We start from the raw sequence: 16,780 nt of genomic DNA, 5'->3' as shown, positions 1-16,780 counted from the left end.
GTTACACTATAAGTGAATGAAATACTTTTGTCTCCTCAGAGACGCCGTAGAAGCGGTTGCCCACGTAGTTTCCGCCCACTCCAACCTCAACAGGAAGTTAACGGATCCCTGTCAGTGAAAGTACAGAGAACTATCAAAACAAACCAAGTGCCGCTTCATTGTCAGTTTCTGATAGACAATTGGAACTGACTATTAACACCATCGCCATGGACGGAGTCCCGACGCCTCTGCGATGCTTCAGCGAGTGCCACTCCGCAGAAATGTTCACGGATGACGGGGTGGAAACGGTGACTTCAGTGGAGCAGGTGAGTGGAGACACAGATTAGCTTCATTGGAAAATGTGCTTGCTGGTGCTGAAAGTGGCCAGTTTTACTCTGGATGGGGGCGAATCTGAAGAGGTTGACCGATCCATTGAACCAGACGCTTCCCACAAGAGGACCTGGTGGACGTTTTCTGTGATTATCTTTCTAATTTAGGTGATTAGCCTGGCTGTGTATTGGCTAACCATTAGCACTCTGAAGCTTTGAGATGGCTACTAGCATCTTACTGTGAAGAGATTAGTAGGTAAAGACCTTACAACTAAACGGGACTTGTGAGTAGCAGAGCAATTTGCAAAACCATTATAACAAATTAGCAGAGACTTTAGCGCGAGATTACCACGTGAAGCCACTTAAATATAAGACTTTTTGATTTTGCTCTCCATTTGCCGTAGGTGGTTCAGTCCAACCGGGCTAACGGTGTCATCTTGAAATTTATTTCAGGAGGAATAACATATTTCCTTTTCTTTTTACATTGATGTCAGTGAGGTGTGTAATTAAATTGCCCATTGACCGTTTCGTGCCTTTTTGTGTGCAGAAAAAAGTGGAAAGCAGCATTAAAGAAGTTATCCGCCTTTACAAGCAAATACACAGCCTACCACAGTGAGTATTCAGACCGCCTGCACGCTGCAAGTGCTCGGGTTCATTTGGAATCAGAGCCGTTTGCTTTATCAGATGTGCCTTTGACATGTTGTTTGCCTTTTGCTAAAAGTCAATCTTACATTTGTATTCAACTCTTGGCCAGTAAGATATCTGTAGTGTCAATTATTGGCAGCCCAGTAATGTTTTTGTTTTGTTTTGTTTTTTAAACCAAACTACAGTATAAAATCTTTACCCTTGGCTCTTGCATGTAGCTGTGTGTTAGACACACTGTTTGGAACGCACAGCCAGTGAAAGGACTTGATGTCTGGCGAGGAGGGGGTGGGGTTGGAATTGGTAGTTTCAGATGTTTCTGACACTTAAGTGGGCTGGGTGTTCAATATTTGCTCCTGTAACAGACCTCCCTCCCAGGGGCTCGTGTGTGTGTGTGTGTGTGTGTGTGTGTGTGTGTGTGTGTGTGTGTGTGTGTGTGTGTGTGTGTGTGTGTGTGTGTGTGTTTATTTATTCTGTTTAATGCACTTCTTTTCAAAGGCAAATATAAATCCTTAATTTATCAATATGACTCTCATCTCATTCCTTTTACATTCAAGGCTACAATTTGCAGTTAGGCTTTTGCAATAACCGAGGATAAAGCTATTCTGATAATCTCTTAAAATAAAAGTTGATTGTTTCGTGAGTGACTTGATGAAATGTGCATTCGGAGCAAAATCTCATCCGGTGGTGCACAGTGTAGTGTCAAAATTGAAGCTCATCTCTTGTGTCCCCAGGCCGACGTTGATGCGTGATCAACACTACCAGTACCTGAAGAAGGGCTTACGTCACCTATCAGATGCTTACGAGGTACAGTGTTACACTTTGACGGTTACGACTGTTTAAAAGTTGAAATTGTCAAGAAATTATAGCAATTTTAGATTCGAAAGAGCTTCATACTACATCCTGATTTGTTGATTCTTCATTGACTCCACATGCCATGTGCTTGCGTCATTCACAAGTAGACTTTACACGATCACGATTTTTGTGCCGATCAGTGAGTTTAAATAAACCGATAACCGATCACCGATCCGTTGCATATATTGCAGATAGCTTGTGCTATGTCTGTTTTCTCTCACTTTGAAAAACTCCCACACCTCCGACATGTTTGTTTGTATTGCCCATGGATGTTGCTGTCGTGAAGATTCAAAGAAACTTTATTGTCCGTCACATAGCGACAGTACTCAAAACAGGAACGAAGACGAAAACAAAGTTTTTTGAATCATGAATCATTAGCTCTCGGATACAAACAAATAAGCATGTCGATGCTGTGAAACTACTTTGGAGTAAATGAGACGGATGAAAAAAGTTTCGACACGACCATGACGTCATTGATCGGATCGGTGATTTGTGACATGACGCCCGAGCACGAACATTTAAAAAAAATGCCAAATATCGGCCGATCCGATATAGCCGATATGATCGGTGTAAAGCCTATTCACAACCACAAGCTTCTTGTTTACTGGTCAGAGCGAATGAATGCTCACGTTTTTGTATGCCAGTCTTCCTACACCTCTGACACCAAGTAAATAACAAAGACAATCCAACCTGAAATTGCCGACACCCACTCTCTGCCTCTCTCCTTCACCCACAAGTTCAAGTTTTTTCTCCTCCCCAATTCTTGCTTCTCTGACTGTCGGCTCTCGCTGTCTCTTCCGATTTGTATAATTGGTCATGTGCTGGCAACTCGATCAGTGTCTGGATGCGAGCAGGCCATGGCTCTGCTTCTGGATCCTGCACAGTCTGGAGTTACTCGAGGAGCCCATCCCTCCTGCTGTCGCCTCAGAGTAAGTCTCTCTCTCTCTCACACACACACACACACACACACACACACACACACACACAGAAATAAGACCAACAGTCATACATGCTGCAAAATAAACCCTGTTTATTCACAGTTAGAATTTAAGGTCATTGCATCATTTTTCACAATTACAGTCACAAATGATATTTTACTGCTATTCGAATACTGAAATAATTACCTGCAGGGAGGTCTAATTGTAATAGGTGGAAAGGTTTCAGTTGTAAACAGTGACCTCCCTCTACTTGCACAACTGCTTGTAGAAATATCCTCGCCATTATTTTCTGAGCAAAAACTCATCCAAGTCTCGTCTGGTCCGCGTCGGTCCATGAACACATCGTTTAACTTGCAAACTGGCACGCGTGCGAGGACGCTCTCGCCTCCAGCCAACGCAGTTACGTAGACAACGTGTGTGGCAATCAAACGTAACCAAAGTGTTTCGTATCGACAGATGCTGGAATGAAATCATAGAAGGCTGAACGATGTCTTGTCCACCGTGTCGCTGCTTATATCAGCCGTCCCCAACCTTTCCTGCGCCACGGAGCGGCTAAATGTCAGACAATGTTTCCAGGAACCGGCTTGCAGATTGTGGTATTTTTGGAATACAAGGTTAAAGTTTGCAACCCTATTTAGCAGCGTCCTCTTAACATCGCGACAACAACATAACGCAATACCCTATAGGCAAGGCTGCTGGTCTTGTACTGCAGGGTGTTTGTGTCTCCAGGTGAAAAAATAAAATCCATATTTTAAGTAGGGCTCCTGCTATTGTCAGCTTTCAGTTTGGAGGTCGTCGGCTCTTCTTCTGTCTCGTCACTTTTCCCCTCCACAAAGAAACTTTCGTAAGACGTTTGTTTTCACTCATTCTGCTAGCTAGCTCGCTCGTGGGTTTAATCTTAGTCGTGACGTATCACGTGACAGAGACGATAATCTTTCAAAATAAAACATAATTCAGACTCAAATAGTAAATAAATAAAACGGAAGTAATATAAGTTATTTGTTCTTTCTGTGAGGCCCGGCACCAAATGACCCACGGACCATTACTGGTCCGCAGCTTGGAGGTTGGGGCCCACTGCTTTATATATTAGGGTTTGTCCTTGTGGTTAGCTGTGCATTGATAAGGCAGTCACAGTCGGTGCGATTCATTGCAGCGCTACAAAGATAAAAAGACATTTTCAAAGATCGTTTTAAGCTACAGAGACTTTAAATTTAAACTCCCACAGCTGCTGCTAGTCAGTTGATTCAGCAGAACTGTATCTCCAGCCTCCACCTTTTCCTTCAGCGCGTCATTGCTAATCAAACTATCAGGGCAGGCGCAGCGTGCAGACTCCTCATGCAGCTCCAACTTCAAACAGCGTCGCTCCTATGCAGCCGTGCCCAGAGCCAGCAGTGGTGCCGCTTCAGCCAACCCTCCTGGTCTTCATTACCGCGAGGCATGCCAACACACCGGCTGGCGCTGCCCAGCGCCAACTCACGCTCCCTCTCTCTCACACACACAGGCCCCTTATTCAAAAGGTTTTCAGCAACGCCACCTACGAACGGGGTTTGCATTTCTCCGTCTCCGTGAGGTTTCAATCACGCGTTTTCTCGAATCATCGCTGTGAGAAGGGAAGACCACAGTTTAACAAGATTTTCTCTTCAAGGGCGTTTGGATTAGCATGAAAAAGCGTCTGTGTGGACAGAAACTGGAAATAAACAGTTGCACATATGCTTGAGCAAGTAAGGGCAGCTGGTCACAGGCAGATGACGGCCCTCTGGAGTCTGGATCTGCTGTAGGTTTCTTCCCACAGGGGGGAGTTTTTCCTGGCCACCGTCGCACTTTGCTTGCTCTGGGGGCCCAGTTGGTTCTCCTCTGATTGGACAAAGCGCTGTGAGACGTCTTTGGATGTGATTTAGCGGCGTACAAATCAAAGTCGATTGATTGATGATTGATTGAAAGGCCCCCATGACGCTGGATGGCATTAAGGCCAATACTGTTGCAGGTCCATGACAACAGCCAATGGGAAGGAGCAGATTGGGACAATGTTTTGAGGAAAATTTGATCAAGTATCTGTCTTAATCCCCGTTAGAGAGCGCTCATTGAAAGCAGCAGGTGCTGCATGCTGCAATGCACGGTCTCCAATGTCCTGCATGCAGTATGACTCATTTCAGGTTCACAAAAGCATGACAGTGATGTTAGATGCTGCGCATTCAGGTATATATATTTTTTTTTTTAATGTTCCATTTTGTCACATTATGATAATGGTATTCAGCTGTTGGCCCCACAACCTCCAGCCGCCCTCCATCCATCCCTTTTCAATACCCGCTTGTTCCTGCACTCAGGGCTGCGTGGGCCTGCTGGAGCCTCTCCCTGCCGTCATGGGGCGAAGGCAGGGTGACGCCCTCGACAAGTCACCAGTTCATCGCAGGGCCACATAGAGTCAAACAACCATTCGCTCTCACACACGCATCTACACATCACTCAACTTAGAGTTTCCAATTCACCTCACATGCGTGTTTTTGGACTGTGGGAGGAAGCCCGAGGACCCGGAGAGAACCCACGCAGACACAGGGAGAACATGCAAACTCCACAGCCCGGAATTGAACCTGGAACCTTAATGATAATAATAATAATAAGAATAATGTTGTTTTTAGTCCTGTTGTGACTTAAGTGAATGCTGTGATCAAGGTGTAGCTGCAGTTTGATTGACAGGCCCTGCAACCTCTCATTTCTAAATTGAGTGACCGTCTTTTCCAGCGTGTGCCAGTTTCTGGCTCGGTGTCAGAGTCCAGCGGGAGGCTTTGCAGGGGGCCCAGGGCAGCACGCCCACTTGGCTCCCACATACGCGGCCGTCAACGCCCTCTGCATCATCGGCACGGAAGAGGCTTACGGCGTGATCGACAGGTAGGTGCCAAGGGTCACAGCAGTGGATTAAAAAAAAAAAAAAAAACAACAACCAAAAACAAGTCGTAGTCATAAAGATGGAACATGGGAAGCTCCACACCTGAAGGTTAGCGGTGAGTGCAGCGCTTTGATGAAGCAGCGGTGAGAGGTTTGAGAAGTAAAGTATTTTTGCCATCGTTGTGAATATTCACCACGTCAGGGCTGGATCACCACCCGCTGGGGCCGTCCTCTCCAAAGACACCCACACCCTCCACAGTCGGCCATGACTCGTCTATCAACCTTGTGTATGTCTGGCAAGGTGGTCGCTGCCCTCACTGCAATCCTATATGCAGCATTGAGAGATTATGCCAAGGACACATACTGTGCCTTTGAAGTCATCACACTCGCACACACACACAATGCAATACAAATCAAAACAGCAAACTACTGTATATAGCTATATATCATCAGGTCGCACAGTCACATACAGTCGTTATACTACTAATGGTATTCATTTGGACATTGACTACTTTACACTACTAATGAAGAGCTCTTCCCTTGAGAACCTCTTCTTTTCGTTGTTGAAAAAACATTCACGAAAGTTTGTCGTTTTCCCCCTCGATTTTTCTTTCTACTTTTTTCTTTAAACTCTTTCGAGTTTCGTCATTTCGTGTTCAATTTCAGCCGCTTCTTCCTTCTCTGTTTCCTTCGTCTTGGCTTTGAGTTTCGGACTGCAACTTTAAAGACGTCCGTTTCCTCTGCGCACTCATCTTCAACCGTCCAAACAGACCAAAATGATAAATTTGCCAAATGTGAAGCAGACTTCCCAGCAAAGGCAGCGGCGCTCCATAGCAAATTGCCTTGTTTTTCGAAGAAGAAAAAAAAAAAAAGAAGTAAAATAAAATGAAACAGTTGTTAGGCATCATAATGAGATGTATAGTAGCATCTCATTAATTGATGATGATAATATTGCTCATTATGTCATCACGAGAGGTGTTTGGTCAGAATGTAACATCTCCACTGTCACACTTCCCTCTCTCCACCCCTCCACCCTTACCCTACCTGTACCCCACCCCCCTCCCACTTGGGCCATCCATGCATCCTCCCCCCCCTTCTCAATCTGCCCTCCTCCAGGGAAAAGCTGTTAGATTTCCTGCGGTCAGTGAAGCAGCCAGATGGCTCGTTTGTGATGCACGTTGGCGGGGAGGTGGATGTCAGGTGAGAGCCGTGGACCTGTTCACTTTTTCATTGCAGGCTGTTTTTGCATAAATCTGAAATGTGCCGCAGCAGCAGCATCAGCCTTATCAGCCGTCTCTCTGTGATCTGAAGCAAGTTGAGAGTTAAATTCCTCCTCGAAATAAGCCCAGCATATTTTTGTGTCTCTTTTTATTCCTCACACTTTTTCATTTCCGTGCCTGTGTGTGTGTGTGTGTGTGTGTGTGTGTGTGTGTGTGTGTGTGTGTGTGTGTGTGTGTGTGTGTGTGTGTGTGTGTGTGTGTGTGTGTGTGTGTGTGTGTGTGTGTGTGTGTGTTCACGTCTCCTCTCTTTGACTCTTGCCAAATGCCAGCAGTGGGGTTTGGATTTATTTATTTATTTTGAGTAAGCAGCTTTGAGGTCTCGTTTTCTGCTTCAACCTCAGAGGAAGCCAAACGCACTTCGTCTCCCCCTCAGAGGAAGCCGCTATCCGCCGGCAAACCCATTAATGTTGGGCCGTGTGCTCCTGTGTTAACTACGTGTTATTTATAGGCCTGTCTTTACGCTCTTGAAAGGATTCCCCATCCTGCCCCAACAACGAGCGAGTGTCCGCTGTAAGCGTTATGAGTCGTGAGTGAATGAGAAGTCGCCTGGAATTCATGTGTGAGATGGTGAAATGGATGATGTGTGGATTATTTTTTTTTTTTTTTAGGTTTAATCGTTAAACTGGTGCTGAGGTTCGTTGCAAGGTGGCGCCAGTGTCCTCAATTCAATTCAATCATCCATTCGTTTACTGTCATCTACAATAATTGAATGGCCGTGGGAATATGATTGTAAAGTGAAGACATGATTGGACTTCATTGGGTTGCTGTGGCCACGTTCACTGAAATACTGAAAATATAAATCTCATGGCCCAACAGCCCAAGTAAACACTGGATGATCATTCATATATTTGGTGTTTCCTTCCCTCTGAAAGCAACGCAGGCAAAATAAGATTCACATTTGCAAGTTGACCTTCATCTCACCCAAATTTGTTCTTTTTTTTTTTTTTTTTTATTTCTTAGGAGTGCATATTGTGCGGCCTCTGTAGCGTCTCTAACAAACATCCTCACACCCAAACTGTTTGAGGGCACCGCCAACTGGATCCTGAGGTACTGACAGCACCGACTCATCAAAGCTCATCAGGAGAGCTTCAGCTTCTCAGTTCCTCCATCAACTGTTACTGTGTTCCCAATGTCTCTCTCTCTCTTTCTCTTTCTCTCTCTCTCTCTCCCTCTCTCTCTCTCTCTCCCCCTCTCTCCGTCTTTCTCTCTCTCCCTCTCTCCGTCTTTCTCTCTCTCCCTCTCCCTCTCTCTCTCCCTCCCTCCCTCTCTCTCTCTCTCTCTCTGTCTCTCCCCCTCTCCCTCTCTCTCTCCCTCCCTCCCTCCCTCTCTCCCTCCCGCTCTCCCTGTCTCTCTCCCTCCCTCTCTCTCTCTCCCTCTCTCTCGCTTCTTCTCTCTCTCTTCCTCCCTCTCTCTCCCTCCCTCCGTCTCTCTCCCTCTCTCCCTCCATCTCTCTCGCTCTCTCTCTCTCTCTGTCTCTCCCCCTCTCCCTCTCTCTCTCCCTCTCTCTCTCCCTCCCTCTCTCCCTCCCTCTCTCTCTCCCTCCCTCTCTCTCTCTCCCTCTCTCTCGCTCCTTCTCTCTCTCTTCCTCCCTCTCTCTCCCTCCCTCCGTCTCTCTCCCTCTCTCCCTCCCTCTCTCTCGCTCTCTCCCTCTCTCCTTCCGTCTCTCTCTCTCTCCCTCTCCCTCTCTCTCTCCCTCCCTCCCTCCTTCTCCCTCTTTCTCTCTCTCCCTCTCTCTCTCTCTCTCTCTCTCTCTCTCGCGCTCTCCTTCTGGCCCTAGTTGTCAGAACTGGGAGGGCGGCCTCAGCGGCGTCCCGGGCCTGGAGGCCCACGGCGGCTACACTTTCTGCGGCACGGCCGCCCTCGTCATCCTGGGCAAAGAACACATGCTGGATCTCAAAGCCTTGCTGGTGAGAAATTGTGCACAGTCGGTGCGTCCAGTGTTGAGCGGACCAGTGGCTCTGGGCCACGTGAGCGCTGAGAACCTGGACTTGCATGAGTGAAACCTGCCTGGAGTGTGTTTTTTTTTTTTAAAGGCAGACTACTCCCTATGTTACTAAATATAATCTGTCCACTCAAAGACTAATATGCGGTTCAAGGTGTATTAGGACAGTGTGTTTCAACCTTTTTTGAACCATGGTAAATTTTTCACTTTGATTCAATCCCATGACACTCTTTTTTTAGCCTAATAATGACAGTATAGTCTCTTAATCTTTTTATACTCAGTCAGTGTGAAACCTGTTTAGAATAGAGTGCCTCTTCTAATCCCACAGTGGGGAAATTTGCATCAATACAGCAACAACTCGTGCAAAAAGAAGGAAAATTATATGAATTTAAAAGAAATGAAGAAATAACAAATATTTCGAGAGTAAGAGGAAAAACAAGTATGGACAGTTGGATTCTTTTACATGATCTCCATATTGATGTATAAACAAGTGTTTTATTGCACCTTTGTGAAAATTAGTAGTTGGTATTGATTGTTAATATTGATTATTGTTGGACGCACACAACGCTGATATGCAGGGAGGAATTGATGGAGGACAACAGGCTCAGGTTGCTTTTAAAGCACCGTGACTCCACAGTGGAATGTTATTATTTTTTAGATCAATTAAGTGAAAATGGATCATTTTTCACAGCACACCTGACATTATCTCCAGGTAATCTAGAGTGCTGCGGCACAGTGGTAGGAAAACACTGCATTAAAAGACCCTGCTATGGTGGCACTGCGTCATTTCCTGCAAAAGCAGCTCGGCTAAGTTTTTATTTTTATTTTTATTTTTATTTTTTTAATTAGATTAAATATTGTTTGCCATTATCTGTATTTTTTTTTTTTTTTTTCAGCAGGAGCGAACAAAACTGTGGCTTCTGACTCGCTTCCATTGAGCGGCGTACGATGAGTCACGCTGCACACAGCCCCAGTTTCATCTGAGAGAGAGAGAGAGAATGAATTATTCACCGGCAGAGAATAGATTGGTGTTGATGGCGCTCGCTCACATCGGAATGGCCTTGCATTTATCATGCGGCCGCTCTCTTGCGGGTTCGCCACATTACATAAAGACCGACAATGAGGCGAAGAGAACACGGTGTTTTTTTCATATATATATATATTTTTCTTTTTAATGTGCATATGTTTCAGCGTCCTCGATGCAAAGGTTGAACAACTGCTGCTCCATCAGAAAGCGAAGCAGCGGTGGCGCACGTTTGATGCTTTATCCACCCGCTTCAGTCGAGTCCAAGCCATTTCGTTGGTCCTCACGACGTGTAAAAATGATCTTTTCAGTCGGAGAATCATCAAAGCTTTTCAAGGTTTCAGTCACGAGTGTGAGAGAGCGTCTGTCCCGTTAGAAATCTATCAAGACTTCAAGCTTCCTGTTAGGCAGCTCGCTTGCTGCAAATTCATTATTGTGGGCGTCCCCTCTCGCTCGCCTGCCAACTCCCCCTCCTGTTGTGGAATTCTGCCCTTTGTGATGTCACAAAGACCACTCACGCCTTTAACTGGGCTACCGACAACAGACACCTCAGTTGTCTGTGCCTGGGTGGGCGAACCTGCTGACTGGCGGGGCCACACCGGGTTCTAAAATGAGAGAGGCGCTGGAGCAGCAGCAGATGGATGGAGTGTTTTGGTGAGCCGCCTCATTTTCAGTTCACTTTCAATAGACAGTTTAATGTCTGTGCGATGAAGTGGCGACTTGTCCAGGGTATCACCCTGCCTCCGCCCTATGACAGCTGGGAGAGGCTCCAGCAGACCCCCGTGACCCTGATCCCGGGTATGGAAGATGAATGATGAATGAACGAATGTCTATTGAAAGTGAACCAAAGCATTACAACAAAACCAGTGTCTTTGAAGCCCCGCGCTATTTAGTTCTTTATTAAACTAACTCCCAAAAATATTGGGAAATGGATGAAGTACAGCAGCTTCCTCGGGCCAGATTAAAAATCTTGAAGGGCCGCATATGACTCCAGGGCCATAGTTTGCCCACGCCTGGTCTATGGCGTTGTCCCCTTCAAGTTATTTTGAATGCCAGCTAAGGCTAAAACTTTTCTTGCTGGAGGCTGTAAACAGAGGGTTTTAAAGCCGCTGCTTTCTGGAGACCCCTCGGGTCGCTTTTGTTCTGTTTTTGTTCTGATCATGAGAGCTGCAGAGCGAATCGTCATAGCGGGTTATGAAATGTGGACCTTCAAAAGTTTTCAGACGTCACGTTTAAAATAGCAGGCCTTGAATGATCGACTCTCAAGTTCCTCCTCTGCGTCCCTCCAGAATTTGCTCTATTTCCTTTGCACCAATATAAAGCAGCAAAGAGAAAAGAAAAATGAAAAAAAAAAAAAGAAAAGTTCCTGCACGCCTGTCTTATATAGTTTAGGCCCCAGCTGGTATTCAACCTCAGTGTTCCGTAATTATCCAGCCCACAATCTCACAGGCTGGTTGCCCCAATTAGCTGTTTCCATGGTGATGCTATTGCAAATTCCCTTCTTTTTTGCGCGTTGAAATTAAAGATATCCGGCTTTTGTCTTCCGAGTAGCCTCCTCCTCTCATTCCTCGCTGTGTGTGTGTGTGTGTGTGTGTGTGTTGTGTGTGTTGTGTGTGTGTGTGTGTGTGTGTGTGTGTGTGTGTGTGTGTGTGTGTGTGTGTGTGTGTGTGTGTGTGTGTGTGTGTGTTCGTTCAACTCTCAAAATGTTGCGTGTCCTCCCATCCCTCAGCGCTGGGTGGTCAGCAGGCAGATGCGCTTCGAGGGAGGCTTCCAGGGCCGCTGCAACAAGCTGGTGGACGGCTGCTACTCCTTCTGGCAGGCGGGACTCCTGCCGCTGCTCCACAGAGCCTTGTTCAAAGAAGGTACCGTGCCACCCCCGAGGGGGGGGGGATCGGATGGGGATTTTAATACTTTTCGCACTGGCACTAAAGAGGGCGTGAAGCGCGGTTTTCGCAGTAACCCCTTGGAATCGGCTCTAAATCGAGAGTTCTCTCCACGTCGGTCGGCTCGTTCTATCTCGCGGTCTATCTCGCATTCATGCGCGCTCATTTGTCGCTTGTACCGGTAGATTGTTTAACAGGAGAGAGTTAAAGACTAGCAAACTGAAAAAGCAGCCAGTGTATAAAAATGTAAAAAAAAAAAAAAATAATAATAATAATAATAAAAAATCTAGACCCAAAAGAGGTGAGAAATTGATGTAAGATGGTGAAGGTTTCATCGTAATCGCTGTTTTCATCCCCTGTTAGTTTTCTTCAATTTTGTAGCGTGACAGACTTGATAGGGTGTACTGAACTTTGAAAGACTCCTCAGCAACTTGGATGTTGTTCAGTCTGTTGCTGTTTTCTCAAAATGCATGTCACCGTGTATATCACTTATCGCATTATCGTAACATTTTTTTAAAATTTATTTTTGAACCTAAACTCAATGTGTGATGTCTTCTGACAACGGTGAAGCTCAAGCCTTCGCCAGGAATGCTCTGTTGCCGGGCGGGACTGGGCAGCGGGTGATGCCCCTGCAGAATTCCCGGTGACAGTGTATCGCTTTCGTGTTCAGGGGAGTCGGAGCTGAGTCGGCAGCGTTGGATGTTCGAGCAGCAAGCCTTGCAGGAGTACATCCTCCTGTGCTGTCAGAACCCGACAGGAGGCCTCCTGGATAAGCCTGGCAAGTCAGTCCCACACCATCTGGACACGCACGCACACACACACACACACACACACACACACACACACACACACACACACACACACACATGGTTTTACTCATCCACATCAATCCCTCCTTGTTATGTGGTGCTGCTGTGTTCAGATCCCGGGACTTCTACCACACGTGTTACTGCCTGAGCGGCCTCTCCGTCGCGCAGCACTTCGGCAACATGGACCTCCACCACGAGATGATCCTTGGCAGGGAGGAGAACCGGCTGGTAAGGAATGCAAACGGAGCGCCCGAGCCATCAGCCCGCTAACTCCTGGGGGGGGGGGCTCTAATTTACAACATTGCCTACTTCCTTATTACGCTGTGACGTCCACACTATGCCCCGGTCTGTTTGTGCCAGTCAGTGGCCCTCCAACCTGCAGGGAGCCAGTTTGTTTTGGTGTCCTCTCTGACAAATAGCGAGCAAATCGTGTCGCATGATTCCGTGAGCTTATTGCCTTGGTATTTTTAATAGGGATGCACCAATACCACTTTTTTTTTTTTTTTTTTACACAACCAGTAGAGTGCGTGTACTTGCATTTCAGTACTCAGCGGTACCCAGTACTTAATAAGGCCACTACGCATAATAGAATTACTTTTTTTGTTTGTTTTTCTTTTCCACAGATTCTTTCTTATTTTAACCGCATCAGCATGATTTTCGAGAACGGGCACGGGTAAACTACGGCCCGGGGGCCATATGCGGCCCATTAAGCTTCTAAGTCCAGCCTGCCGAACGAAGAATTATATTAATAGTAAGTTAGTAATAAAATAGCTATATTTCATCATATTTTTTTTTAGTGTATTCAGGGTAATTTTAAAAAAAATAACTAAATACCGTGGGGCTCCAAAGACAGACATTTTGTTGTAACGCGTTTTCAATCGACATGAAAGCACATGTTTTCTGCATATCCCATGAAATATTTTTTTTCTCTTATGGGTCAGTCATGGATGGGTCACTCCATCCATCTGCTCCTGCTCTGGCCCATCCGTCAGAGTTTTTTTGAACCCCATTGTGGCCGACCAGTCAGAAAGTTTGCCCACCTGTGGTCTAGAACGTCAACGTGGGTGACTGTCAAGTTTCACTGCAGTCCAAACACCAATTTAACAAAGTTGTCAAATACATTTGTGTCATGGCAATGGCACGTACTTTACGAGTATGAGTACTTGTGAAAATGCTCAACCCTGGTATCGGTACTGATACTCGATACTGGTATTGTATCGGTGAATCCAGACTTTGTACTGAAGTTGTACTCTTGAGTTAGTCTCAATATGATGAAGTCTCTCTGAGTGGAAAACAATCGATATTTGTTTTTACTAAAATAACTGAGATGGCCTTTAATTTTTTTTCTTTTTTTTTACTGCAGTGACTTTAAGAAAATGGCTTTCTGAAGTTCTGCCTTGCGCTGCCATTGCATCACATGTACAACCTACTCATTTCCTGTCTCTCATTTAAGATCAGTGGAGCTGAATGGAAACAGCGTGCAAGTGTTTTTTAACCGTGGCTCTTCTCTTAGCCAAAAAAAACTCATTTAAAGAACCTTATCGACCCTTGATCCAGGTGCACAAGTGCCTTCTTCATACTATTAAAAAAAACAAAAACAAAAAAAGCGTATCATCAACTGCTCCTTCAGCCTGCGATGCGCTGGTACCCTCTCATTTCTCCGCCGCCTGATAAATTATTCAAGCATCGCCTGCGGTCATATTTGCATGTGAATGCAGTTGCATTGCGTTTACAGTGACGGAAGCGAGCGCAAGTACTCGTGTTCATTCTCACACACTCACACAGTCACACTCACACATTCTTTCCTGTCATTTTCGCCATCGCGCCCTTTGATCTCACAGAGGTGAGAAAGGAAGAAAAAATAAAAGGAGGGCCTGAGCAGTTTCACATCAGAAGAGGTTGACAGTGGTTTTGTTTTCCTGTTTCCTCTTGTGTTACTGGCACCCTCGGCTGATAGCAGCAGCTAGCGCCGCCCTGCTGTTTGGTTACCACACGCCACGCGTCGGAACGTTGAGTCATCGCTCGAGGGCAGTAAAGGCAGAATTCATGGCGCAGCTGTTTCCACTGACTTGCCTTTTATTTGACTGAAGGTCTCGACGCTCTGCCACTTCTCTAGTGGACGCGTGTTTGTAACACAGGTGGCTGAAGCACTCATATTCCATACTTTAGTAAAAGTGTGCATTCTTGTGTGAAAGAAAATACTCTGGTAATTAGTAAAAGTACTGAATCAACTCCTTTACTCCAATAAAAGTAAGAAAGGACAGGTCCTAAAATGTATTTTAAAATGTATCAGTTTTTTTTTTACATTCATTTCATTAAAGAAATTAGACTTTTGTTGATTTTTTTTTTTTTTTTTTATCTGGATTCCACTGACCAGAGGTCTTGATGAGCACCTGGATTATGTTGTTATGCCGCACAACCAAACTGTAATCAGCAGCAATAGTTATTGGATGTTTACACTTTTAATAACAATAACCAATGGTATTTTCTACATTTTTATTTCCTCCGTACTGAAACGAACTGAACATTGACCCAAAAGCTGAGGTTCTCTAAAATAATGTCCCTCTAAAATATTACCCACTTATATTGGACTACAGCACACAACATCATAGTTCAAATAGCTCCAAAAGCAACAACTGTGATAATAACAAGTTAGTATAAAGAATAATAATTTTTAACTTTATATAATTTATAACTGCTTCCTCATGTACCCAGGATCACGGGCAGAGCCTATTCAGAAGATACAGAAGTACTAGATATTTGTGTACAAATGTAGGAGTCAAAGGAAAAGGTCATCAGTAAAAATAAGGCTGAGGTTAGGTACAGATACCTGAACAATCTACTTCAGTACAGTGACAAAGTATCTGTACACCTTTGGTGTTTATTTTGGCGGTGGGGAGGAGACACAGAGAGGTGAGGTTTTGTATATGTTAACTCCCCCATGGTTCCACTCCACAGGCTCCCACTCATCCCGTTTACAACATCTGCCCAGAGAAGGTGGCCCAGGCCCTGCAGCACTTCCACCGGCTGGCCGTCCCCGAGGCCTCCGCCGCTGGCAGGCCGTCCGACGGCCCCTCAGGCTCGGGGGAATGCCGGTCCTAGCCGGTCCTCGCGGGACTCGTCCCTGTGCGCCAACCAGCCATCTCTGGGTGGGTGGGGGGGGAGTGAGGGAGGGGGCGGGAGGGAGGTCTGGGAGCGGATGCAGGGGAAGAACCAGCTGTCAGGCCTGACGTAGACGAGAGCAGTTGGAGCGTCCAGCTCCCCGCCCACAGCAGACTCCAGGGCTGGACCGGGGTCGGGGGGGCCACTGACTGAATACAGTGTGCGTGTGTGCGTGTGTGTGTGTGTGTGTGTGCGCGTGTATGTGTGTGTGGGCAGCTTTTGCGTTCTGGCCGAATTTGTGCTTTGCCACGTCTTCTTTTCGTTTTTTTCCAGGTGCAAAACTGAAACTTTGTATGGTTTCTGAGTGACCCAGGTTAATAAAAACTTTAAAGCAGTGTCACGATGTTGCTGTTTTGTTTTCTTAATAAGCGGAAACACCAGGTTACACTTTACCCACGAGAAATTTGCCCTGGCGAGGTCTTGGGTAGGATCAAGGCGGCACAAACGAGCATGTGAAAAATTAAATATGAAAGTAATTCATTCAAATTGGAAATGATTCCATTAGTCATACAGTTTAATAATATAAACATGAATTAATTTACTTTATCCAATATATATATATATATATATATATATATATATATATATACACACATACATATATATATATATATATATATATATATATATATATATATTAAAAAAAAAAATATATATATATGTGTATGTGTGTATATATATGTGTGTATATATATATATGTGTATGTGTGTATATATATGTGTGTATATATATATATGTGTATGTGTATATATATATGTGTGTATGTGTATATATATATATATGTATATATATGTATATGGTATGGTCTTCTCGGAGTCGGGTTGTGTCGGGTGTACACATTATATATATATATATATATATATATATATATATATATATACATACGTACGTATATATATATATATATATATATATACATACGTACATATATATATATATATATATATATATATATATATACGTACATATATATATATATATATGTATATGTATGTATATGTATATGTATATATATGTATATATATATATATATACATATATATATATGTATAT

At 44.8% G+C, this 16,780-nt stretch overlaps 1 protein-coding gene across 2 annotated transcripts; it reads left to right on the top strand.

Moving 5' to 3' along the window:
* The first annotated feature begins 46 nt into the window (after positions 1-46).
* On the top strand, positions 47-15,721 carry fntb (farnesyltransferase, CAAX box, subunit beta). Of its 2 annotated transcripts, none has more exons than XR_012928320.1 (12): positions 47-305; positions 856-920; positions 1,685-1,757; positions 2,643-2,734; positions 5,483-5,629; positions 6,743-6,826; positions 7,867-7,953; positions 8,684-8,813; positions 11,602-11,734; positions 12,426-12,533; positions 12,678-12,792; positions 15,523-15,663. XR_012928320.1 is itself a non-coding variant. In XM_076037836.1 (12 exons), exons 1-12 carry the CDS (start codon positions 207-209, stop codon positions 15,664-15,666), a joined length of 1,281 nt encoding a protein of 426 aa, XP_075893951.1. In that variant the 5' UTR covers positions 53-206; the 3' UTR covers positions 15,667-15,721. The 2 variants fall into 2 exon arrangements, 1 of the variants encoding a protein (XP_075893951.1); XM_076037836.1 differs by having other exon boundaries at positions 53-305; positions 12,426-12,537; positions 15,523-15,721.
* Positions 15,722-16,780: the final 1,059 nt, after the last annotated feature.

This window comes from Nelusetta ayraudi, unplaced genomic scaffold (genome assembly GCF_046127955.1).
Source record: "Nelusetta ayraudi isolate G7.1 ecotype Tasmania unplaced genomic scaffold, CSIRO-AGI_Nayr_v1 ptg000052l, whole genome shotgun sequence".
Lineage (NCBI taxonomy): Eukaryota > Metazoa > Chordata > Actinopteri > Tetraodontiformes > Monacanthidae > Nelusetta > Nelusetta ayraudi.
The sequence above is the reverse complement of the archived record's forward strand: the minus strand, read 5'-3'. Positions and strand labels throughout refer to the sequence as shown.

Coding starts and splice junctions, on each gene's coding strand:
- fntb (XM_076037836.1), top strand. CDS start 207: ATGGACGGAGTCCCGACGCCTCTGCGATGCTTCAGCGAGTGCCACTCC. Junction 6,827..7,866: donor GGCGGGGAGGTGGATGTCAG/GTGAGAGCCGTG, acceptor TTTATTTCTTAG/GAGTGCATATTGTGCGGCCT. Junction 8,814..11,601: donor TGGATCTCAAAGCCTTGCTG/GTGAGAAATTGT, acceptor CCCATCCCTCAG/CGCTGGGTGGTCAGCAGGCA.